The 24,561-nt window shown below is 41.7% G+C and overlaps 1 protein-coding gene across 3 annotated transcripts; it reads right to left on the bottom strand.

Annotated features, from left to right (window-relative positions):
* Positions 1-576: 576 nt before the first annotated feature.
* On the bottom strand, positions 577-22,746 carry LOC109865662 (ubiquitin carboxyl-terminal hydrolase 37). Of its 3 annotated transcripts, none has more exons than XM_020454014.2 (24): positions 22,461-22,746; positions 17,009-17,216; positions 16,699-16,864; positions 16,478-16,566; positions 16,269-16,384; positions 12,608-12,685; positions 12,248-12,336; positions 11,975-12,068; positions 11,663-11,818; positions 11,289-11,420; positions 10,893-11,016; positions 10,575-10,798; positions 10,214-10,331; positions 9,989-10,068; positions 9,606-9,770; positions 9,359-9,409; positions 9,064-9,199; positions 8,728-8,953; positions 8,328-8,488; positions 7,392-7,452; positions 7,153-7,268; positions 3,704-3,773; positions 3,273-3,411; positions 577-2,667 (listed from the first exon to the last, which is right to left on the bottom strand). In XM_020454014.2, exons 2-24 carry the CDS (start codon positions 17,180-17,182, stop codon positions 2,577-2,579), a joined length of 2,856 nt encoding a protein of 951 aa, XP_020309603.2. In that variant the 5' UTR covers positions 17,183-17,216; positions 22,461-22,746; the 3' UTR covers positions 577-2,576. The 3 variants fall into 3 exon arrangements, with proteins under 3 accessions (XP_020309603.2, XP_020309613.2, XP_020309592.2); XM_020454024.2 differs by lacking the exon at positions 22,461-22,746 and adding an exon at positions 22,023-22,220; XM_020454003.2 differs by lacking the exon at positions 22,461-22,746 and adding an exon at positions 21,477-21,657.
* Between the last annotated feature and the right edge of the window lie 1,815 nt (positions 22,747-24,561).

Here is a 24,561-nt window from a genome sequence, read left to right as displayed (position 1 = left end):
TTTTTTTATCAATAGGGATGTGCCATGAACGGCCGTTTTTTCGGACTTTTATTTGATTGTTAGTTCCCAAAAGACAGCAATATAAAAAAAAAATAGAGTTCAATATCTTTTCTGCATGCTTTCAATCTAGTTGTTAGTTTAATTTGGGTAAAAAAGAATAATAAAATAAAAATAGCTTCTCCATCCCAAAAATTACCACTTAAGATGGCCCACCTAAAAATGGCTCTATACGGAAAAAAACATCCTGAGATTTTGTCATGAAGCCATTTATCTACTTTCCCGAGTCGGATGAACAGCGACAGCTATTTTTGTACACGTTGTAATTTTGCTAACCCTAGATAGCGTTGGCTCATGAAACTACCTCCCAACTTCCATACTAGACGCAGACATAAAAATGGTATCCACGATGATATTCTGTTGCAGCTAGCGATATTCATAAAATATTTCACCCCTACGCAAAAACAATATCTAAATATTGTTCATCCAAAAAAGAAACACAAAATGTACAGACCCCAGTTTGAAAACCCCTACACTAGGGAACCCCTATGATTGTAAGCTTACAAAAAGACAAGCAACTGTTTAGCTTAAGATTTATAAAACATGAATAAAACAGCAACAAACAGTCCATAAGTAAATCATTGAAAGAAATTGCAAACTTCCTTTATCACCCAACTCAAATGAACAGACTTGAACCAAATACAAGCAGAATTGGCAAATCCATGCCACAAAATAAATATTGCGCCACGTTGCGCGGCATACAGTGCATTTGGAAAGTATTCAGAACCCTTCCCCACATTTTGTTACAGCCTTATTCTAAAACGGATTAAATAAATACAAATCCTCAATCTACACAATACCCCATAATGAGAAAGCAAAAGCGAGTTTAGATTTGTAGTGTGAAAATGAACTATCCCATTTTACATAAGCATTCAGACCCTTTGCTATGAGACCCAAAATTGAGCTCATGTACATCCTGATTTCATTGATCATCCTTTATGTTGATACCAGTTGGAGTCCACCTATGGTAAATTCAATTGATTGGACATGATTTGGAAAGGCACACACGTCAATACAAGGTCCCACAGTTGACAGTGCATGTCAGAGCAAAAACCAAGCCATGAGGTTGAAGGATTGTGTCGAGGCACAGATCTGGGGAAGTGTAACAAAACATTTCTGCAGCATTGAAGGTCCCCAAGAACAGTGGCCTCCATCCATTCTTAAATGAAAGAAGTTTGGAAGCACCAGGATTCTTCCTAGAGCTGGCCGCCCAGATAAACTGACAAAATTGGGGGAGAAGGGCCTTGGTCAGAGAGATGATCAAGAACTCGATGGTCACTCTGACAGAGCTCCTCTGTGGAGATGAGAACCTTCCAGAAGGACAACCATCTCTGCAGCATACCAATCAGGCCTTTATGGTAGAGTGACCAGACGGAAGCCACTCCTCAGTAAAAAGCATATGACAGCCCGCTTGGAGTTTGCCAAAAGTTATCTAAAGGACTCAGACCATGAGAAACAAGATTCTCTGGTCTGATGAAACCAAGATTGAACTCTTTGGCCTGAATGCCAAGCCTCACATCTGGAGGAAAACTGGAACTATCCCTACAGTGAAGCATGGTGGTGGCAGCATCATGCTGTGGGGATGTTTTTCAGCTGCAGGGACTGGGAGACTAGTCAGGATAGAGGGAAAGATGAACGGTGCAAAGTACAGAGAGATCCTTGATGAAAACCTGCTCCAGAGTGCCTAGGACCTCAGGCGAAGGTTCACCTTCCAACCGGAAAACGCACACAGCCAAGACAATGCAGGAGTGGCTTCAGGACAAGTCTCTGAATGTCCTTGAGTGGCCCAGCCGGAGCCCGGAAGTGAACCCGATTTTACATTTCTAAAATCCTGATTTTGCTGGTCAATATGGTTATTGTGTGTGTAGATTGATGAGGGAAAAAAAAAACAATTTAATTCATTTTAGAATAAGGCTGTAACATAACAAAATGTGGAAGTCCAGGTGTCTGAATACTTTCCAAATGCACTGTATAGAACAAAAAAAGTACACCCTCCTTACCCTAAACTATATATATTTTAGAATACATTTAAATTATATTGGAAATAAAAAGTAAAAACCATACAATCCAAGGAGCACCAGCATCAAGCATCTGACACATACTATTTAATTTCTTAAATGCATGACAGTTAATATCATGTGTGCCAAGAAACACTATATTACAACAACAAATCATAGAAAATTAAATAAAGAAGCCTGAAAAGTTCAGGGCTAATATCTCTGTGTTTAATAAACAAAGAACAGTCTCTTTTCTTTCTTTTGAGAGCACCGTCTCTCATTTCTGAACAGACCTGGCGAGAAGGACGTTGGCTGTGTGTGCTGACGTCAGCCTGCCTTCGCGACAGAAGCTACCATGGCCTGTTGTTTTGTTTTAAAAAAGCACAAAGTGCCTGAAGACAGAAAAATGTGGATTGTGATCAGTAGTACTGGAGAAATGTTCTCCTTCATCCCAAACCCGACCCATCTGTTGGGGAGAGCTCAGTGTGTTGGTTGGTGTGTGACTGATGACAGACTGGTGGCTCAGAGGGGCTGCAGGACAGTCCTCCCTGCCTCAGAGGCTCCTCCACTGGCCCCTGTCCTTTCTAGCTCAGACAGCTCCTCAAACACATCCCTGAGGAGAAGGTACACACACACACACACAGCAGTCAGTCAAGGCACGGCTCACTGAAACAAATCCACACCCCTTACAGTGGGTTCCAGTGCATAATATGATACACACATTACATTAAGTTCTCCACAATATCTCCCACCATAAGTGAATGTACAACTTTAGTTTTATTAATGTTCTGATATTAAAACCCCACAGCAAACTTCTAGTTACCAGACGGTTTCACTTTGCCAGTTAATATTTTTCTGACAAAACAAATACATTTCAACAAATAATATTTTCTTATAGCATGAAAGATGAGATTTTGTTCCAGCTTCTGCTCAGAGTTGCCAATCGTATGGACAACCCTGCTTACTAGAGCTGGGTCTCTCTCAGCCTCCACTGCATTATAAATCAGTCACACAGACAGACTGGTATAGGGCATATAGTGGGAGGCTGGTGGTTTTTCCCCTACCATAAGAGAACAGAGTTGTGATCAGTAGGAGACACTGTAGAAAAACATTTTGCAACTGAAAATGAAAATCTGCTTCCGTATTGGACAAATTTCACATTGTTGCCCTAATGAACATAATCCAGTACACAACTGAAACTGGTAGAGGGAGACTAACTTGTGCATGTAGAAAAAGATGTATCCGCTGCGGTCGCGGTCTCTCTGCACCGTGGCCTCTTGCGTGCGCGACACATCCAGGTCGTTGTAGGTCAGCCACGACTGCTTCTTCATGTCGTACACATCGCTGATGTAATGGCCTGAGGGTCCGGAGATAGAATTATAGGTTAATATTTGACTACAAATATACAGTGTTGCTGCCTCAGATGACAAATTTTACATTTATGCTTTACATTTTTTTTTTTTTACAGATTGCTGATCTGTGGCTCCTGCTAACACAGTAGTGTGTTATGAGATCAGTCGATACCAAGACAAAATCATAACATTCACATCTCTTACACCGCTATTTGTGGTTACCAGAAATGAGTGCATCTCGTAGCTTGGCCATATACTGTATCTCAGAATGTGGTCTATAGGCAGGGCAGTGCTTACCAGAGGAGGAGCTGCTCCCGATGTGACTGACTACACTGATCAGCCGGAACGAGTTGGCCAAATCTCCGCTCTGGGAACAAGAAAGGAAGGTGTTCAGCTGGGCCGTTTCTCCCTACTTAATCTTAGACACCCACAACTAAAATGGTGCGTAGTTGTGCCAGATGCTTTATTGAGTTCTTGGTGGACATGTTAGAAAAGACACTAACAAGACTAGCAAAGACTCCACTCATCTTGGGCGATATACCGTTATACCCGGGTATTTTGAAACACAGGCGGTATGATTTGAAGCAATTATTGAGATGATTGCCACTGACAACCAGCCATTCACAGTGGTGTCTGACGTTGGTTTTCAGCGGCTGATTACTCTTGCTGAACCCCTGTACAGGATCAAAGAGGAAACATTTTACTGCACAGAAATGCAAGATAAAACACATGAGAGTTGTGATGAAAGTGAAGAATCTGGTGGCACCAGTGAACGCTCCACACATAGCATTCACAACTGACTGCTGGTCAGGCACGACAGAGTCCCTGATGAGCCTTACTGGACATTTCTTTGGCAATGTTTGAACAATAAAGCAGATTGTGCTGAATGTCAAGACTATGACTGGATCACACACAGGAAACTACATCAGAGAGATGTTTTTGACCTTGTTGGAATACTGGGACATCCACACAGAATGTGTAGTGTTGGTCCTCAGGGACAGTGGGGCAAACATGGTGAAAGGTATGGGACTGGCAGTGCTTCCAGACTTCAGCTGCAGTGCACATACCCTATAGCTTGTAAATCAATGATGGCCTATCCAGTCAGAGCTGTGCTAGACATTAATGCCATGTTGAAGAGCTGTGCAACTCACTTTGACCACTCTGTACTGGCCAAACAAAGGCTGAGGTCCATTCAGGAAGAGCTTGGGCCTTCCCAAACACAGCATCATCCAAGCAGTTTAAACTCGCTGGAACTTAACACTACACATGTTGCAGAGGATGTTTGAACAGAGGCGTGCACTGAATGTGTATGCAGGTGAATACGGACACGTCAGCAGTTTGTCTGCTGCACAGTGGGACATTGTCTCGAACTCAATTGAGAGACTGGCACCTATGGAGGCGACACTGGAGATGAGCCACTCCAACTCTACAGCCACATGCATCATCCAGTGTGTCGCTGCTGAAGCTGCAGCAGGAGGGTTCTTCTACTCAAGGCATCAAAACTTTACAGAAGACCATGTTGGACAGTCTGACGAGGCGGTTCTCCAAGGCCGAGGAGACAAAGTGCCTGGTGCTGGCAACTGTCGTGGATCCAGGTTACAAGAGCTAGGCCTTCACCTCAGGGACAACACTAGGGAAAGCAAAAGAGTGGCTGAAGGAGGAATCTGGCCTCCTAAGGAAACCAAATCCCAGAGCCACAGCAGAAGGGACGAGTGAAGGGGGAAGACCCAGAACCAGGCGCAAAGAGTTAAAGAGTCCGGGGTAGATCAGCCACCCAGTCTGGTGGACAGCCTCTATAAAAACTGTGCATCGTCTGTAAAGGCTAGACTCTCAGCCTAACAGTCAGTCAAGGCTGGTGGGCTGACAGTCTAACTATTGCAAATAATGAATCAATATTAAATGAAGACGATTGTTTGAAGAAATGACCAAGTCTCTCTCAGTACTGAATTTCCACGACACCTGTCATTGACAGAAAGAGCAGCTTGCCTTTGGAGTGGTGGAAGCAGAATGAGGACAGATTACAATCACTCAGAAAGAAGTTTGTCCACCACCTTCTTCGGGCCCAAGCGAGAGAGTGTTCAGTGAGGTGGGGATAATTTATGATAAGCGAAAGAGCAGACTGACAGGGGAACATGCAGACAAGCACTGCTTTCTGCACTACAACCTAAAACTTCTTAACTAGGAATATTGAAGACTCATGTTTAAAGGAACCACCAGCTTTCATATGTTCTCATGTAATGAGCAAGAAACTTAAATGTTAGCTTTTTTTACATGGCACATATTGCACTTTTACTTGCTTCTCCAACACTTTGTTTTTGCATTATTTAAACCAAATTGAACATGTTTCATTATTTATTTGAGACTAAATTTATTTGATTTATGTATTATATTAAGTTAAAATAAAAGTGTTCATTGTTCATTCAGTAATGTTGTAATTGTCATTCCAAATATATATAACTTTTGGCTGATGAATCGTATCGGCTTTTCTTTGGTCCAGTAATAAATCGGTATCGGTGCTGAAAAAAATTATAAAAATCATATGGTCGACCTCTAGTACACACCATTGAAACTAACTTCTATTTGCAACCACAAAGATAGCCGCCGGTCCACCCACCGTCAACTTAATTGGTCATGTGTATTCTATTGTCTACATTTCTATGATTTCAAAATCTGTTTCCTATGGAGGATTGACAGTATAACTTAAAACAGATATTCCCATTCAAGGTCAACATTCTATGATGTGTGCACCATTTTAGTACATTTCATCCGCCAAAATAAGACACCTACCATGTATGCAAGAGCATGCTGTGTTTCAACCGATGGCAGGCACAACAAACACCTCAGATTATGTCAAATAGTCTGCACATCTCCATGCATAACTTCTAGTGGTTGATCAACTGTATTGCAAGCAAATATTGTTATTTTGGGGGAAATTGAGGTGTTTGATGTATGGGAATTATAATAATGGTGGCTAATAAAAACATTAAAACATAGGCCTAATGATAAAACAGATGCATTTGCCATTGGTAAGGAGATCACATAGCAGCATGTTCCCTAATATATTTATTTTACTTTTATTATATAGGCCTAAATCATAATCATATTGCGGGACATGTCTCTCCTTTTCTGACATGACTGGTTTATTTCTGCTACACAACCAATATTACGCTACCATTTAGCCATCTCTCATTCAATAGCCAAGCATGCTTGAAAGTAAATAGACCGGTAGTCTATTTAAAATATTTGACAGTATTGTTTGGCTACAGTATCGCGATAGGAGTGCGACATCGTAGCATATTTAATCTCAGAGCCTATACGAAAGCAAGAAACAAAATACTGAACAATTTGTATTTTCCATAGAAGTGTGGCCTGTAGCATTTAATTTTAAAAGATTTAATAACATTCTGCCCATACTTCTACAGAAATCTGATCAAATGGCATTTTTTAGAAACTATCATGGTCCAGTTTCAACATCTTCAAATCATACAGCAAAAATATGTTTTTGTTACCATAAAATTGCATTTTCCAGGCGGGGCTGTAAAGCTCGCCACGAGCACACAAACATCGCAGGGCTCTGATTAAAGCAATGAAAACATGCGTATATGTTGCATACGACAGTTTGAGAAATCACAATAATTTGTTGCCACGCAAATCCTAGGAATTTTGTGAAATGTATGCAGTTGATAAATGACACTAACCTGGTGAAGGTTAGTGTGAGGGAGAAAAGTAGGAGGGAGACTTCGTACCTCAGCATTTCTCTTCAGATCCTCGGTCTCTGCTTCGCTGTACTCCATATCCAGCACTTCCTCGTTCCCAGAGTCCTCGTCTGAACACAGCAGCTCCGGCAACGAATTGTTGAACTCTGGGACGGCGGAGAAAAACGAGGGAGAATCAAGACATGTAAAAATGTGCAAACACACACACTTCTTTACTTTAGTGAAGCTGCGTATTGGCATAAAAAGGGGTAGCAGTGTCTATGCTGTACCTTGCAGGCTGAGCTCTGTGGCTCTCTTCAGGTCGTCGTCCTCCCTCATCTCTTGGGCTTCCTGTAGGAGAAACCACACGTTGCAAAGGTCAGGTTTGCATCGTGGTGATACAATAACCAGCTGTCCTGTCCGGCTCTATCAAAGGTTCACATAGGTAACATTGGCCCTATAGTTTTTTTTTCTTCCCACCTTTATTTAACCAGGTAGGCTAGTTGAGAACAAGTTCTCATTTACAACTGCGACCTGGCCAAGATAAAGCAAAGCAGTGCGACACAAACACAGAGTTACACATGGAATAAACAAGCGTACAGTCAATAACACATTAGAAAAAAATTAAGTCTATATACAGTGTGTTAAAATGGCGTGAGGTAGGCAATAAATAGGCCATAGTAGCGAGGTAATTACAATTTAGCAGATTAACACTGGAGTGATAAATGAGCAGATGATGATGTGCAAGTAGAGATACTGGTGTTCAAAATAGCAGAAAAGTAAATAAAAACAATATGGGGATGAGGTAGGTAGATTGGGTGGGCTATTTACAGATGGACTATGTACGGCAGCAATCGGTTAGCTGCTCAGATAGCTCATGTTTAAAGTTGGTGAGGGAAATAAAAAAAGTCTCCAGCTTCAGCGATTTTTGCAATTCGTTCCAGTCACTGGCAGCAGAGAACTGGAAGGAAAGGAAGCCAAAAGGTTGTGGGGGTGACTAGTGAGATACACCTGCTGGAGCATGTGCTAGTGATGGTGGGTCTGAGCTCAAGACAGATTGTTTTCTTGTGGATCACAAAAACATTACAGAAGCGGAAGGAGGATTAGCCTACATTACAAAAACGTTGGTGAACCACCAACATCAGGTTTCCCCTACAGTAAAATGTCCAATGGTAGAGCTGTATAGGGGGTCTCTCTCTAATGTCCTAGTGTGTGTTGAGTCTTACATGCTCCTGCAGGCTCTGGGCCAGGGCTTGCTGCAGCTCCTGCTCCTCCCTCTCCTGCTCCAGTCCATACTGCTGCACCCAGTCCAGATCCCCCTGCACCCCCTCGGGGGTCTGGTTCTCCTTGTTCTCGTCCATGGTCAGGTCCAGGGAGTTCAGCACGTCTACACACACAGATACACACTCCGTTTTGCATGGGTTGGTAAAACCAGAGGCTTCTGCATGCGTGTTGTATAATTCAAGTTTATAGTCTTAAAAATAGCATAGTTCAATGAAATGAATGGTCATCTAGTAAGTAACTACAGAGAGCTGTTTTGGTGTGTAGTCTCAAAATAATTTTTGTGAACTGTTTAAGCCTTTCCCTCCTGGCTGGTGTGTCTGTGTTTCTGAGATTGGTGGTTACCTGCAGACGGCTTAGTGTCAGTCTCCAGCAGGTCTGGGCGGTAGTTCATCTCCTGGGCGTCGGCGTCGCCGAAGCCCGTGTCAGGGCTGCTGGTTGGCTCGTCCTCAGGGGCGTGGCAGGAGAGCCCAGCGTCCTGGCGACTCATCTCCAGCACCGCCGCCAGCATTTCCTCATCGTTGATGCTGTTGAAGTCTGACGCGTCTGTGTGGTGGACGCCTCGCTGGACCTAAACACAGCCAGAGCTCATCATGTCACACACTTTCAACCTGGCAACGCATGTGTCAGTGGTTAGGGTGTAGTAATGTATATCCCCCCCAATCCCGCTGGTGCCCCAACCTCATCTGCTCTGTCGTCGGGCAGACAGTCGCTGAGGCGGCGCTTGCGGCTCACCACCTTCCGGCTCAGCTCCTCCTCGCTGTCAGAGTCCACCAGGATAGTGCTGGAGCTGCCCCCCGCCTTCAGCGACAATTTCCTGGTGGAAGGAAATGAAAACAGTAGTTAGAAGAACCAAACATCCACACTTTTGCACCTCACCAAGGAAACATTGGACTTACAGTGAACATGATCGGCCTTCCTGGGTTGGATGTAAAAGTGGGTGTTAGTGATTCCATGTTATTAGAGACTGGCTTACCGAAGTAGTGAGGAGGAGTTCACCGACTGGGAGGCCTTCAGTGTTCGTGACCTGTACAATTTTTATTTATTTTTATAAAACAAAGCGTGGTAGGTTAGAAAACAAAATATTCACGTGCTGTGATAAATGTCCAAATAACGTTGAAGACTCGTCTGTGTGGTGACTTCAAAAGAAAAAGTGAACATTGTCCCAACAATGACAGTCTCCAAGTGTGCTTGTGTGTGTGTGTGGGGGGGGGGGTTCTTACATGGCGGCGTTTGCGCTCCAGCCCAGACTGAGTGGGGGTCGAGTGGCGTCCGTGCAGTGGGACAGCAGCGTGAGGTAGCGGGGGATCATCACCTGCTGGCCTAGCTTACTGTTCAGTGACAGCTGGGCATTGAAGCTGTAGCGCTTCAGGTGCAGAATCAGAACTCTGCGTGAGGGAAAGGATAGAAAGCGATGTAGGGTTACCTCTTGCTCATTCAATTTGGTCATGGCAATGGCCCAAATGGCACCCTACTCCTGTGCACTATATAGGGAATAAACGGAAATTTCAAATAAGACACAACCCAGGTGAATGATCAGCTTAGTACAAAGTTGGTGTTCTTAACACCAGGGCTAGAGATCCCCGCTGTAGACAAATGGGAGCACCTGGGGAGTCGGCTGAATTTATGAGTCACCGTCGCCACTTTCCCGCTGCACTTCTCACACAAATACTCGATTTCCTCGATCTGGAATACACAGAAAGAAAATGTAACTAATCTACGTGATATTATGATTTAAATACTATGTGGACTGTTTCATTGCCTTTAGTGGATATATATATATATAAGATATATGGACATGTGGTGGTTTGTGGGGACAGTGGGCACACACCCTGAAGAAGAGGTCCAGAGAGTCCTGGATGGACCGGAGGGGGATGGTCTTCTTCCTGCGAGGCAGGTCAATGGACAGGTCGTTGAACTGCTCCCGCTTGGTCACCACCTCGCCACAGCTGAAACCACACATAACAGCACAACCTTTGTTATGATTTGTCATTAATAACATGACATTCAGTGAGTCTTTAGAACAATTTAATATGCTTTGTAGAGGTAACATCACAAAAACTAAAAGGGATGGACTCAAGAGAAAATCTTGACATATTTGTATGTAATGGAGATCCGTTATTTTATTTACCATCAAAGAAGAGACTTACCACCCAGGAATCCACAGTCTGAAAAGGGGGCAACTCACTTACTCTTTGCAGGTGATGGTGTGCTGCACCTCAAACTCCATGTTAACCACCACAGGACAGGTGTAGATGCGCGAGGTGTTCGCTTCCTCCCCGGGCCGGGCTGCGGCCGCCTGCTGGGGAGGCTCATCCCACGCGGCCGCTGCCGACTCGCTTTTCCAGCTCTTGTTCATTTTCTCCACGTCCTCCTTCAGCTGGTCCAGGCACTGGCTCAGAAACTCATGGGCATCCTATAGAGAGAGAATGAGGAAGTCACCATGTGAGCGAATATACAGAGCCGCGTAAGAGTCTAAATGGTGGTGGTGTTAATATTGTAGGTCTTACGTTCTGCATGTATCCGGAGAAGCGCTCGGCGGTGGAGGAGATGGCACTCTTCACTCTCCTCAGCAGGTCTTTCTTCACCTCGGGGCACGAGATGTCCTTCTTGGCCAGCAAGTGGGCAAAGCGTCTGCATGCACAGGGAGCAAGGGGGGGGGGGGGGGTTGGGGGTCCATAAGGGCGCAGGGCAGTTGCACAAGTCAGCTAAGCAGTTAATTTGGTAAATGACATCACTAAGCCACCAAAACAGATTTTTAAAAGGTGCATCCCTTGGAAAAAGTAGAAATCTTTTGTGTTTAGGTGAGGACATTTGAAGAACTGATCAAACTAATGACAGTTTCCTATATTCAGTTATGGGGTTAGCTGAAGAGGCTGACTGAAGAAACACTAACAGCAGCCTACCTGAGCAGGGCGTTGAATGGGATCTTCTTCCATGGGATTCCCTGCTTCAGCAGATCATTGGAGAATGATGGCAGGCTGAAAAGAGACTGGAGGATGGCGTTCATGTAACACGTGTTGCCCAGGTTGGAGAATCTGCAGCAAAGATGTTAAGAGGACATTTGAGTTATACTCTATATCCGTACCACCACTACAACCATTGGTGGTAAGAATACATGTTGTGACATGGAAGTGTCTATACTGGCATACTCATAACAAGCATGAACAGTTACAGTAAATGACTAACTTCTGGTAGTTAGGCAGCACTAGAACAGCTCCTCATTGACTATGGAGGTTAACTTCAGAATCACCACTATAACCCTGAGGTGTCTCCTTACCCTTGCAGTGGAGGCTGGGGCTGGGCCAGAGTGGATGGTCTCGGTTTGTTCCAGCCACCGTAGTCCAGAGTGGGGCGCACTTTCTTTAAGGGGGTTGAGTGATTGGGTAACATGAGACTTCTCTTAGCCGAGGTGGTCTGGAATGTAGTGGATGGCCTGTGTGTGTGTGTGTGGGGGGGGGGGGGGGGGGGGATAAATGTTGAGGAACTGAAGGTGTGGCAGCATCTTAAAAATACATTCTAATGCATCATTAACAACAATGGAACAACCTGGTTAAATAAAGGTAAAAAAATATATATATATTTAACTTACCTGTCTAGAAAGGATTGACTCGCGGAGTTGTCTTTGGTTGCCGATCGGCTGCCGTAGAATGACGTGGGCTGAAGTGGTGCCTGGACCAGTGAAACTGTTGGCAAAGCCAGACAGTTATCAGACGTGTACATGACTCTGCAACAAAATTTCCTCATGGGGACAATAAAGTCAGTAATGTCAGGTAAAGACAGGGCGTCTGGAGACGCTTCTGTTCTAGTCTGGAGAAGGACATCCCCACTTTGTATGTGTAGCAGACTGACTGAGGGTCTTTACCTGAGCTACGGTTCTCCTCCGCCTGTTTCAGCTTGTCTTTGCAGCTCAGCAGAAATTTCCTGGAGGGATCCGACGTGGCCTTGTTATTGCTGATATAAAGTAAGATTAAAGAGAACAGTTTAAATTAAGTGGAGCACAATGGTTTCACTACCAATGCCCCAAATGTATTTCCCATGGTATAATAGTGTTCATATCCCAGTAATGGTAGCAGTGTATGGTGCATTCCTGGTCAATATCGGTCAGTGGACCACATACAAGACATTTTCATAGGACAGCATTTCAATTCCTAAATTGACAGGAAGGGATGTGAAATCAACCCAAAACTTTGCTTGGTAGAGTAACATATTGCCTTTGTCATACCTGGATGAGTCATTCTCCTTGGGGTAGTCCTCAGTCAGGTCACAGTCAAAGATGTGGAGTCTCTTCCTCTTCTCATTCCTGAGGGGGCAAACACAGCATTAAGATTTGTTACGAGATAAATACAAAAAAAAATTATGCCACTCTCAAGTGTAGAAATGTTCTCTCAGGGGAAAGGCTAGTGAGAGGGGAGGAGATTTGGGACAGAGATTGTTTTGCAAAGTGGTCCTGTGACTCATTTGGTAGAGCATTGAGATTACAACGCCAAGAGTTGTGGGTTCGATTCCCGTTGGGGCCACACACGTAAAATGTATGCATGCATTACTAAGTCACATTAAATTACATGCAGTGATGTCTAAAAGTATTTGGACAGTGAATTATTATTTTGGTGTTGTTTTAGCTCTGTACTCCAGCACTTTGGATTTGAAATGTTGCAATGACTATGGAGTAGAGGTCGGCCGATTAATCGGAATGGCCGATTAATTAGGGCCGATTTCAAGTTTTCATAACAATCGGAAATGTGTATTTTTGGGCGCAGATTTGCCCCCCCAAAAATGTATACCTTCATTTAACTAGGCAATTCAGTTAAGAACACATTCTTATTTTCAATGACGCCCTAGGAATGGTGGGTTAACTGCCTCGTTCAGGGGAAGAACTACAGATTTTTACCTCGTCAGCTCGGGGGACCCAATCTTGCAACCTTACAGTTAACTAGTCCAACGCAATAACGACCTGCCTCTCGTTGCACTCCACAAGGAGACTAACTGCCTGTTACGCGAATGCAGTAAGCCAAGGTAAGTTGAATCATAATCACTAGTTAACTACACATGGTTTATGATATTACTAGATATTATCTAGCGTGTCCTGCGTTGCATATAATCTGACTGAGCATACAAGCATCTAAGTATCTGACTGAATGGTGGTAGGCAGAAGCAGGAGCGTAAACATTCATTCAAACAGCACTTTCTTTGCGTTTTGCCAGCAGCTCTTCGTTGTGCGTCAAGCATTGGCGCTGTTTATGACTTCAAGCCTATCAACTCCCGAGATGAGGCTGGTGTAACCGAAGTGAAATGGCTAGCTAGTTAGCACGCGCTAATAGTGTTTCAAACGTCACTCGCTCTGAGCCTTCTAGTAGTAGTTCCCCTTGCTCTGCATGGGTAACGCTGCTTCAATGTTGTCGTTGTGTTGCTGGTTCGAGCCCAGGGAGGAGCGAGGAGAGGGACGGAAGATATACTGTTACACTGGCCTATAAGAACATCCAATAGTCAAAGGTTCATGAAATACAAATGGTATGGAGGGAAATAGTCCTATAATTCCTATAATAAACTACAAACTAAAACTTCTTACCTGGGAATATTGAAGACTCATGTTAAAAAGGAACCACCAGCCTTCATATGTTCTCATGTTCTGAGCCAGGAACTGAAACGTTAGCTTTCTTACATAGCACATATTGCACTTTTACTTTCTTCTCCAACACTTTGTTTTTGCATTATTTAAACCAAATTGAACACATTTCATTATTTACTTGAGGCTAAATTGATTTTATTGATGTATTATATTAAGTTAAAATAAGTTCATTCAGTATTGTTGTAATTGTCATTATTACAAATAAAAATCGGCATCGGCTTTTTTTGGTCCTCCAATAATCGGTATCGAAAAATCATAATTGGTCGACCTCTACTACGGAGGTTAAAGTTTAGACTGTCAGCTTTAATTTGAGGGTATTTTCATCAAGGATTGGAACCAGTTCAGTGAACAGAACACTAGAAAATAACATTTGTTAAGAAACAGAATAAGAACAAAAGTGATCTATACTGTTCCAGAACAGAACCGTTATTTTAAAGGCATGGGAACCGGTTAACTTCTTTGGGACTGGGGGCAGTATTGAGTAGCTTGGATGAATAAGGTGCCCAGAGTAAACTGCCTGCTACTCAGGCCCAAAAGCTAGAATATGCATATAATGAGTAGATTTGGATAGAAAACACTCTGAAGTTTCTAAAACTGTTTGAATGATGTCTGAGTATAAAAGAACTCATAATGCAGGCAAAAACCCGAGAAATAAATCCAACCAGGAAGTGGGAAATCTGAGGTTTGTAGGTTTAAGTCTTTGCCTATCCAATATACAATGTCTATGGGGTCGTATTGCACTTCCTAAGGCTTCCACTAGATGTCAACAGTCTTTAGAACCTGGTTTCAGGCTTCTACTATGAAGGGGGAGCAAATAAGAGCTGTTTGGCAAAGGGGTCTGGCAGAATGCCATGAGCTAAATCATACACGCGGTCGTGAGAGCGAGCAGCGTTCCCTTTCATTTCGAAAGACAAAGGAATTGTCCTGTTGGAATATTATAGAAAATTCATGATAAAAACATCCTAAAGATTGATTCTGTACATTGGTTGACATGTTTCTATGAACTGTAATAGAACTTTTTTTTACTTTGTCTGACCTAAGTGCTCACGTATTGTGCATTTGGATTACTGTACTGAACGCGAACAAAAAGGATGTATTTGGACATAAATGGAACAAAACAAACATTTATTGTGGAACTGGGATTCCTGGGAGTGCATTCCGATGAAGATCAAAGGTAAGTGAATATTTATAATTTGTGACACATCTCCTTGGTTGGAAAATGGCTGTATGTTTTTCTGGCTAGGAGCTGACCTAACATAATTGTATGGTGTGCTTTTACCGTAAAGCCTTTTTGAAATCTGACACAGCGGTTGCATTAAGGATAAGTTTTTTTAAATGTGTGTTTAACACTTGTATCTTTTATCAATGTTTATGATGAGTATTTCTGTAATTTGATGTGGCTCTCTGCACTTTCACCGGATGTTTGTTTGAGACAATGCATTTCTGAACATAACACACCAATTTCAAATGAGGTTTTTGGACATAAAAATTAACTTTATCGAACAAAAACACACATTTATTGTCTAACATGGAGTCCTGGGCATGCCATCCGGTGAAGATCAAAGGTTAGTGATTCATTTTAACGCTATTTCTGTCTTTTGTGACACCTCTCCTTCTTTGGAAAAGGTGGGAGGCGTCCCACACTTCCCAGAGAAGTTGAATCATTTGTTTACATAATTTCCCCTCCAGTCCCACAAAAAACACAAAGCCCTCCCTCTATTAACCAGAAACTTCTTTCATTGTCTGCCAGCCAGCTGAAAATCTAAAGCCTACCGATATTACAAGCGTGACTCAGAAGATAGATTTTTCATGACAAGAATGGATTAACTTTTTTAAATGCTAGTTAGGGATACTATAGTTATCCTCACCTTTCACATTGGATTTATTAAACTACAAAAAAGTAAGATGTGTTTGTTAGCTTCTCTGGTCCAACGTTAAGCCAACTGAAGTTCAAAAACATTCAAAGTTCCTCCATAGAAGCTACTCCTCCGTAGGAATAATTCTATGGGCCTAATTTAGATAATGTATGTCATCACAAGATGCCCAGTGCTTCAAGCCAAATCTCTTCCACCCTCTCTCCCCACCAGCAAAATTGTCATTGCCCTACACTTTCCATCACGTATGTAAACAACTCACTGGGCTACAGCTTGCCCGCTCCATAGCACGCTGCTCTGTCCACACCGCATGATTGGTGAAGTAATTTAATGTGGAGCTAAAAAAAAAAATATGATTTCCCTCTGTAGGAGGGAATGACTACCTGTTCTCAGACAGCCCACTGCGGGCAGGTGTGGAGGTCACTCTGCTGGGGCTACCCAGGGGCTTGCGGGTCGTCGTCTCCTCCCTGTTGTCCACAATGGGTCGCCTGGGTGTTGTCTTGATAAAGAGGCAGAGTTTAAGTGGATGAGCTTGTCAGAGGTACTTAGTGTGGTTTTAAATGACAGGTGTATTCTAAACGCAATTATTTACCTGTCGTTCTCCATGCGGACTGGTCTCATTCTTTACGGATCGATTCCCGAGCACACCAAAGCTGGCACTTCCCTGGGAGGTCTTTAAAACTACCAGAAAACAACACTTACTTTCCAGCAGAGGGACTGGTCCACAGTAAATCATGCTGCAACTTTAAGAAACGGTTTACATAAAAAATATAAAAAAGACTTAATGATCTACAATTTCCAATAGATTGTTACCGGTTGATTTTCCAAGCTTCAGCTTTTCAAGGTATTCTTTCATTTTCTCAGCCACAACAGGGGGAACTCTCTCAAGGGTGACTATGCTGTCATCCTTCAGAGTCACCACAATTCGTCTCATAGTGTGTATGGGCTGCATCACGACATTATTCACATTATGGTTGAGCTGAAAGCATAGAAATATATAATGAACATATTTATTCAGACTGCCTTAACATACAGAATTTCTCAGCTATTCAAGTCCAATGTAAGCATGCAATTTTGTTACATGAAATGAGCACGTATGGGGGAAAACACTATTATACAATACCTGGAAACTTTTGGCTGCACCACCGGCACTAAACTTCAGGCACAGGTTGACTTTGTTATCCTTCTCAAGAACCTCAAAGGTCCCCTCCTTCCATCGAGTGGTGCCCACATCTATGCTGTTGTAGCGGATTTTGACAACAGCACCACTGGAGAGTTTGGGCACTGCAACTGCCATTGGTGACTGTCAGGGTGGTGCTCTCCAAAATAACCTTAATGGAAGGGAAAAGTAGAAGGACATATTCTTAAAATATATACAGTGTCAAGAAAAAGTATGTGAACCTTCTGGAATTACCTGGATTTCTGTATGAATTGGTCATAACATTTGATCTGTTCTTCAGCTAAGTCACAACGATAGGAAAACAGTGTTTAACACACAACTTATTGTATTTTTATTGTCAATATTGAATATATTTAAACATTCACAGAGTAGGTTGTAAAATGTATGTGAACCCCTAGGCTAATGATTTGCTAAAAGCAAATTGTCCAATCAATGAGACAAGACTTGAGATGTTGGTTAGAGCTGCCTTGCCCTATAAAAAAAAACTTCACAAAATTTGAGTTTGCTATTCACAAGAAGCATTACCTGATGTGAACCATGCCTAGAAAGAATATTACGAATTGTTGACTTGCATAAAGTTGGAAAGGGTTACAAAAGTATCTCTAAAAGCCTTTATGTTCATCAGTCCACGGTAAGACAAATTGTCTGTAAATGGAGAAAGTTCAGCACTGTTTCTACGCTCCATAGGAGTGGCTATCCTGCAAAGGTGACTGCAAGAGCACAGAGCAGAATGCTCAATGAGGTTAACTTGAGTGTAGGGGGCAGGATTTTCGTTTTTGGCTATAAAAAAAGTACCCATATGAAACTGACTATTTCTCAGGCCCAGAATATGCATATAGATTAGGATTAGGATAGAAAACACAGTTTCCAAACTATTGTCTGTGAGTATAACAGAACTGATATCACAGGCAAAAACCTGAGGAAAATCAAAACCAGGAAGTGATGTTTTTCCTGAAAGCTCTCTATTCCATTGGATGCCTTGCCTCCATTTAAAGGGATATCAACCAGATTCCTTTTCCTATGGCTTCCTCAAGGTGTCAGACTTTAGACATAGTTTCAGGCTTTTATTTAGAAAAATTAGCGAGAAAGATAACATCGCGTCAGTGGATAGCTGGGTGTTCGCAGAGTTTTGCTTGCGCAACAGTGTGGGGCAGCCATTGTCTCTCCCTCTGTGGAGAGACAGTGACAGTCCCGGTTGATATATTATCGATTATATATTTTAAAAACAATCTGAGGATTGACTATAAAAAACATTTGACATGTTTCTGTGGACATTACGGATACAATTTGGAATTTTCATCTGCGATGTCGTGACCGCTCGAGCCTGTGGATTTCTGAACATAACGCGCCAAACAAATGGAAGTATTTTGGATATAAAAATATTTATGGAACAAAAAGGAACATTTGTGTAACTGGGAGTGTCATGAGTGCAAACATCCGAAGATCATCCAAGGTAAGCGATTTAATCTATTGCTTTTCGTGACCAAGTAGAGGTTGACCGATTAATCGGAATGGCCGATTAATTAGGGCCGATTTCAAGTTTTCATAACAATCGGAAATCTGTATTTTTGGGCGCAGATTTAGCATTTTTTTTTTTTACACCTTTATTTAACTAGGCAAGTCAGTTAAGAACACATTCTTATTTTCAATGATGGCCTAGGAACGGTGAGTTAACTGCCTTGTTCAGTGGCAGAACGACAGATTTTTTACCTTGTCAGCTCTGGGATTCAATCTTGCAACCTTATGGTTAACTAGTTCAACGCTCTAACCACCTTCCTCTCATTGCACTCCACGAGGAGCCTGCCTGTTACACGAATGCAGTAGAAGCCAAGGTAAGTTGCTAGCTAGCATTAAACTTACCTTATAAAAAAAACTATCAATCATAATCACTAGTTAACTACACATGGTTGATGATATTACTAGTTTATGTAGCGTGTCCTGCGTTGCATATAATCAATCGATGCAACGCTGGGGGATGATTTAACAAAAGTGCATTTGCGGGGAAAAAAGCACAATCGTTGCACGACTGAACCTAACTAACCATAAACACCAATGCCTTTCTTAAAATCAATACACAGAAGTATATATTTTTAAACCTGCATATTTAGCTCCCTTCCGTTTTCAGTGGAAGGGACTGGGAGACTAGTCAGGATCGAGGGAAAGATTAACAGAGTTAAGTACAAAATAGATCCTTGATGAAAACCTGCTCCAGAGCACTCAGGACCTCAGTCTGGGTGGGCCTATGACCTCCCAGGCCCACCCTTGCCCAGTCATTGGAAATCCATAGATTAGGACCTAATAAATTGATTTCAATTGACCCATTTCCTTATATGAACTGTAACTCAGTAAAATCTTCAAAATTGTTGCATTTATATGTTATTGTTCAGTACAAGCATACGTTTTCAAAATGCATACTGCCTTCAGCTCTTGCAAAGTGGTGTGTGACATGCTGATGAAGCTTGCCTTCTGCTGCGGTTTGATCCCACGTTCAAAACAACTGGGACTTTAGTGCATTCAAGACACAACTGGGAAAACGTATATTTGTATGGTCCTCCAACACAGAATTCCAACTCGAGTCTCTTTCTAGACCTCTGACATTCGATGTAAAGATCACGGACGCCATAATTTGACTTCGTATTTTTCCCCAGAGTTCCCAATTGTCTGGAAAGCACCACAGGATGCTGCAGCAGCAGCTCCTACGCTGTAGGATAGATTTTCCACTCAAAGGCCTTGTATCTGTATGCATGTGATAAATAAGATACATAACGAATACAGCCTACTGTCCACACGTGGCAAACTAATTCCACTAAATTAACCTATAGATCGATAAGCAACCAGTCAAATGTATTTCTATCAATGAATAGGCTAAAAAGCATGATTTCGCAATGGGAATTTTTTCCCCTTCTTCTCCCGGACAATTAGCCCGTGCCAATATTATTTAGTGGCTTTCCTAAAAAAATATCTGACAAAAGCCAGCTATTATCGGCTAGGAAACCTTCAGGTGGAATAGGGTATTCAGGTGGCACAGGGTTGGGTGTATTTTTGGCACTCTAGGCCTAATCAGTTGGACTACTGAAAACAGCATAACTGTGACATACAGCCCAACTGTTAATAATTGGTCATTAATAACACTGCTTTTTGTTCATGACCACCGGACTTTAAATTAATGGCTTTCACATGCTGTATTTTTTTAAATAAATTATTTATAGACTAATTAGCATATTATATTACATATCTAATTTGCACAAAGCCCAAAAGTTTACTTTCATAAATTGTTTCAACTCAGTTTTGCATAAAGCATTTAATATTGGTTAATAATATGACAATCCTATCTTAAAATGGGCTTAATTTACAGCAATTATTTTGTATAATATTGCAAATTCATTTCATTAGAAAAAAAGTGTGCTACATCAGCCCGGACTATGTCATAACAATATGGCCACCCTATCTTCAGATATTGGACATACGGTATTGAATTGAGATTCCAGACAGGTGTTTTGATGCTTTATTGTCGACAAGGGATTATCAATGACCTGTCCGCGACCCTTTTCGGTCAATTGAAAATAAAACATCTCAGCAATAGTAAATCCTATCCTCATGAAATAAATAGTTCTGTGTTCCTGAAAAGCTGCTCTACAATATGAAATACTTAGTATAACACCAGAACCAAAGTTTAATTAACACCCTAATTGTGGCTAAAGTTGCAAGCATAGGTAACATTATTGGTAAATCTAATTGCTGAAATTTAGTTAACAAATTTAGTTGATTTGCATAGGGAACTAACGTTAGAGATGGGCATGCTCTCAGATAGCTCTGTAAATGTAGGGTTTAGCTGGATGTCAGAATAGTTTGCGATGTTAGCGTTAACGCTACCTGGTTAATAATTGAACTGGCATAACGATGTTTAGCTACTGCAACGTTATGGAATCGATTGCATGAAAATATGATGAGTTTATAGATTCAACTGTATCACCTACTTGTTCAATGTGGATGGTCAGATCAGCTAACGTTAGTTGATAGTCATAAGAATCCAACTAGACGTTACTGATGGCTAGCTAGCTAACTTAACGTTATATCAGTTCTGGGGACATAGGGGGAGGACCCAACCATTACACGCGGGTCAGTTAACTAGCTAACGTTAAGCGACTGTATAGCTAACGTTGGCTTGCTAACAAAACGGGGACAACTGAATTTTATAAAATGAGATTGACGCCCCCTATCAACTCAGCAAAACACAACTGGATAGTTGCACATTGAACCTAGTCTACCATTTCCCCTGCACGATAGCTGGCTACTAAAAAGGCCGAGGATATAACGTATGCTAGCTAACTAACTGGCCAATTTGCTTGTTTGCCATTTGATGGAGGTGAAAACATCGTCTAAACTTAATTACAAGGCAAAAAACACTTACCCGAATGAAATATCCCTTAACGGAAACTTTTAAAATATAAAAAAAAAATCTCTATATAAGTCCTAAGGGAGTAGTAAATTGTTTTTTTTGCCGGCATTCGGTGGCTCCAATATTATATTGTTGACAGTGTGGTCCACACACACACGACGTTTTCCTACCGTACTCGATGATGGCGGGAATGTGAAAATGTAAAGCGGAAATGATATAGGGGAACCAAAGAGAATGATAGAGGCCTCTACTGGCCAAAAAAGGTCGTATTAGCCTGAGCATCGCCATTGCTGGCTTATTCTACTTTGAGGAATTATGGCAGACTACTGGTGTATTGCCGCCACCTACTGTAAATGGTAGTGAAACAAAATTATATCAATCGCGGGTAAGGGGGTCCTGACATTATACAAACTACAACATTTTTATTAAAACCCCATTCTACTCCTTCACTCACAATTCAAATAACTTCCCACAGGCTCAAGGGTCTGTGATGACCATGCATTGTAATGTTTCTGCTGTTAATTCCCAATTTCCCCAAAAACCCTCAATCGCACTCACGACGATGTCCATTTCCTCAGCTTTTCCACCTTCTTTACATGCAACATTTCAGATTCCCTCTGTCCTCTGTTGACCAAGGAATTGTCTCTGGTGTCTCTACTCCTACTATCATTAGTTCTTCAACATCACTCATTTCTTCCACTCTTCTCAATGCCTCCGGCTAGGAGACATGCTGGACAGCCCGTATTCTTGCCACCTCTGTCTCCTTCACCCTAACAGGACACTTCAGAAATTTGGCCGCATGTTCAATTGCAGAATTTAGGCTCAACTGGCATACGATACTCCTCCCTTCTACATACACTTGACACATGGCCATATAATTTGCATTTGCAGACACAAAGAAAACGTATCATTATTCTCACCAATTTACCCAATGCATCCACGATTTTTAGAGACTTCAAACGGATCTCTCAGGTAACATTGATCCAAAACACTTACTTGGCTTGGATTCCACTACCACTTTTCTTCTCTTATATCGTTTTGTATTTGCCATTGTAAATCCAATATTTTTTTCCTCTCATCTCCACTAGACACGCAATCTGATTCAAACAAAACATCCGCTTCCTCTATTTCCCAACCTTGACCTTCAGTTACAACTACCACAGCCAAGTCCCCATTGCAGGCTTCCACCATTTTCATGTAGTCAACTGGGTGGGACTTCCAACTGCATTTGCTGATCCCTCCTGGTGACCCTGTTGGAGTCATGTCCAGGAAGGATCAGCCAATTGTGAAGAAGAAAATTGACTACTTCAAAATGGAGATTGCCTCAATGGCGCTGCCCATGCTGTCACATACGCAAAACAGAGATACTTTTGAGTAGATGGCAATTTCAATGGGTATTGCGGTGCATTCTGGGAAAACTCAGACAAGTAGATCTCTTCTTCAAGGAATGGGAGTCAATTGGATGCTAAGCACAAAAAGCCAACATGAGCATGAATTATGTAAACAAGAAGCTCAACATTACAAATCGTTTCCAGGATTTGAGATAATTAGCTTTGAAATCGTAAAGTTACATACTTTTGAGGAAAATAGGCAGATTTCTCAACTCATTTCCTGACTTTTAGACAGGATTGCGTGACGATTAGCTTAGCAACCGCTTGGTGCAGCACAACAACATGAATGCAATTGGTCGACAGTCTGCTGGGCGGGGGGCGTTATATGATTTACTATTCCTATCCAGCTGTGATTCTTATCTCCTCCTTTTCTAATATATCTGGCTATAATGACACATATACAAAATTGAGTCCTCTATCACTATAACAAGAACACCTATCTCAAGACCCTTTGCAAACACAAGCTCAGTGAAATCAGCATCTTTTAGGTGCATTAAGCTCAAAAAGCTTCAAAATAAAAGTAGTTTGTTACCTTGAACACATAAACACATTTTTTTTGTAAATGTTGGCTGCCGTTTAAAAGGCACTGTAAGACTTACCATAAGCACGTATAACGTCCTTATAATGTGTTAGTATTTTCTCACAATTATTTTGCCTAAATAACAACTATTTTCAGTCTGTTGAAAATGTGCAGAATGTAAATAAATATATGAGAAATTTGAAAGGGCCAGTTTCCTTTGTTCTCTTGTGTCTTTATGTCCACTGAGAGGAGCTGTGCTATGAATGTCGTTTAAGCCAAGAGGTCACAGTGTCAGAGACAAATATGCTAGGACTGGAAAAAGTTAAACCAATGTGAAAGAAACTATACAGCTCTACAGTATAAGTTGTAATTGCCACTTTCATGGCATTGTCACTGAGACGTTGTCACAATGCTCCCTAAATCCTTATGGAAGTGTTTGCATTACATTTCAGCAGACATGCATAATACGAGGTTTAACATTGATGTTATCAAAAAGCACATCAACGTTGATGTCACAAATTGGCCTCGTTTTAGACTAGCTAAAAAACATGTTGCTCCCGCAGTTTTTTGTACTCTCCTGAACAGAACAAGCAACTACCGGCTCTTTCTGGGAATGTTTTTCTTCATATTTTCTCTTAATCCATTTACTTGATTTCTTGAGGCCAGGCATCAACAGAAAGCTATCTTTTTTCTTAGGAGCTATTCGTTTAACAAATCTACTGTTACGTATTCCAAAACAAAGCCCCACTCTCAGTTGGTCAGCAAATACTGTTTACCTCCTTGAAATGTTGAAGGAATAACTGAATATCTTGAAGTGCAACGTCATTATTGAATCAAAATAAAAGGTTTCCCCTACCCCACTTGCACATTTGCTTCAGCAGTTTTTATCCTACCATTTCCTCCATAGGTGACATTAACAATACAAGGGATTTTCTTTTTGTTTATTGTGAGATTCACACCGTTTGTAAATAAATTGGATCCCTTGACGATCTCTGCCAAAATGTGTGTAATGTTTTCAAGTGCCAACTAAACAAATGTTCTATCCACCTATCTGAAACTGAAATGTTATGTTATTCTGAGTGTGCATTAGGAAAACTAGCATTTGTAGATATTGAAAATGGATTATGATCAAAAGTAGTTCTGTAAGAAGAAAAAAGATTTTGATTGTAAAATAGTTATTCAAGTG

This window comes from Oncorhynchus kisutch, linkage group LG2 (assembly GCF_002021735.2).
Source record: "Oncorhynchus kisutch isolate 150728-3 linkage group LG2, Okis_V2, whole genome shotgun sequence".
NCBI classification, from domain to species: domain Eukaryota; kingdom Metazoa; phylum Chordata; class Actinopteri; order Salmoniformes; family Salmonidae; genus Oncorhynchus; species Oncorhynchus kisutch.
This window is presented reverse-complemented; position numbering and strand designations above follow the sequence as displayed.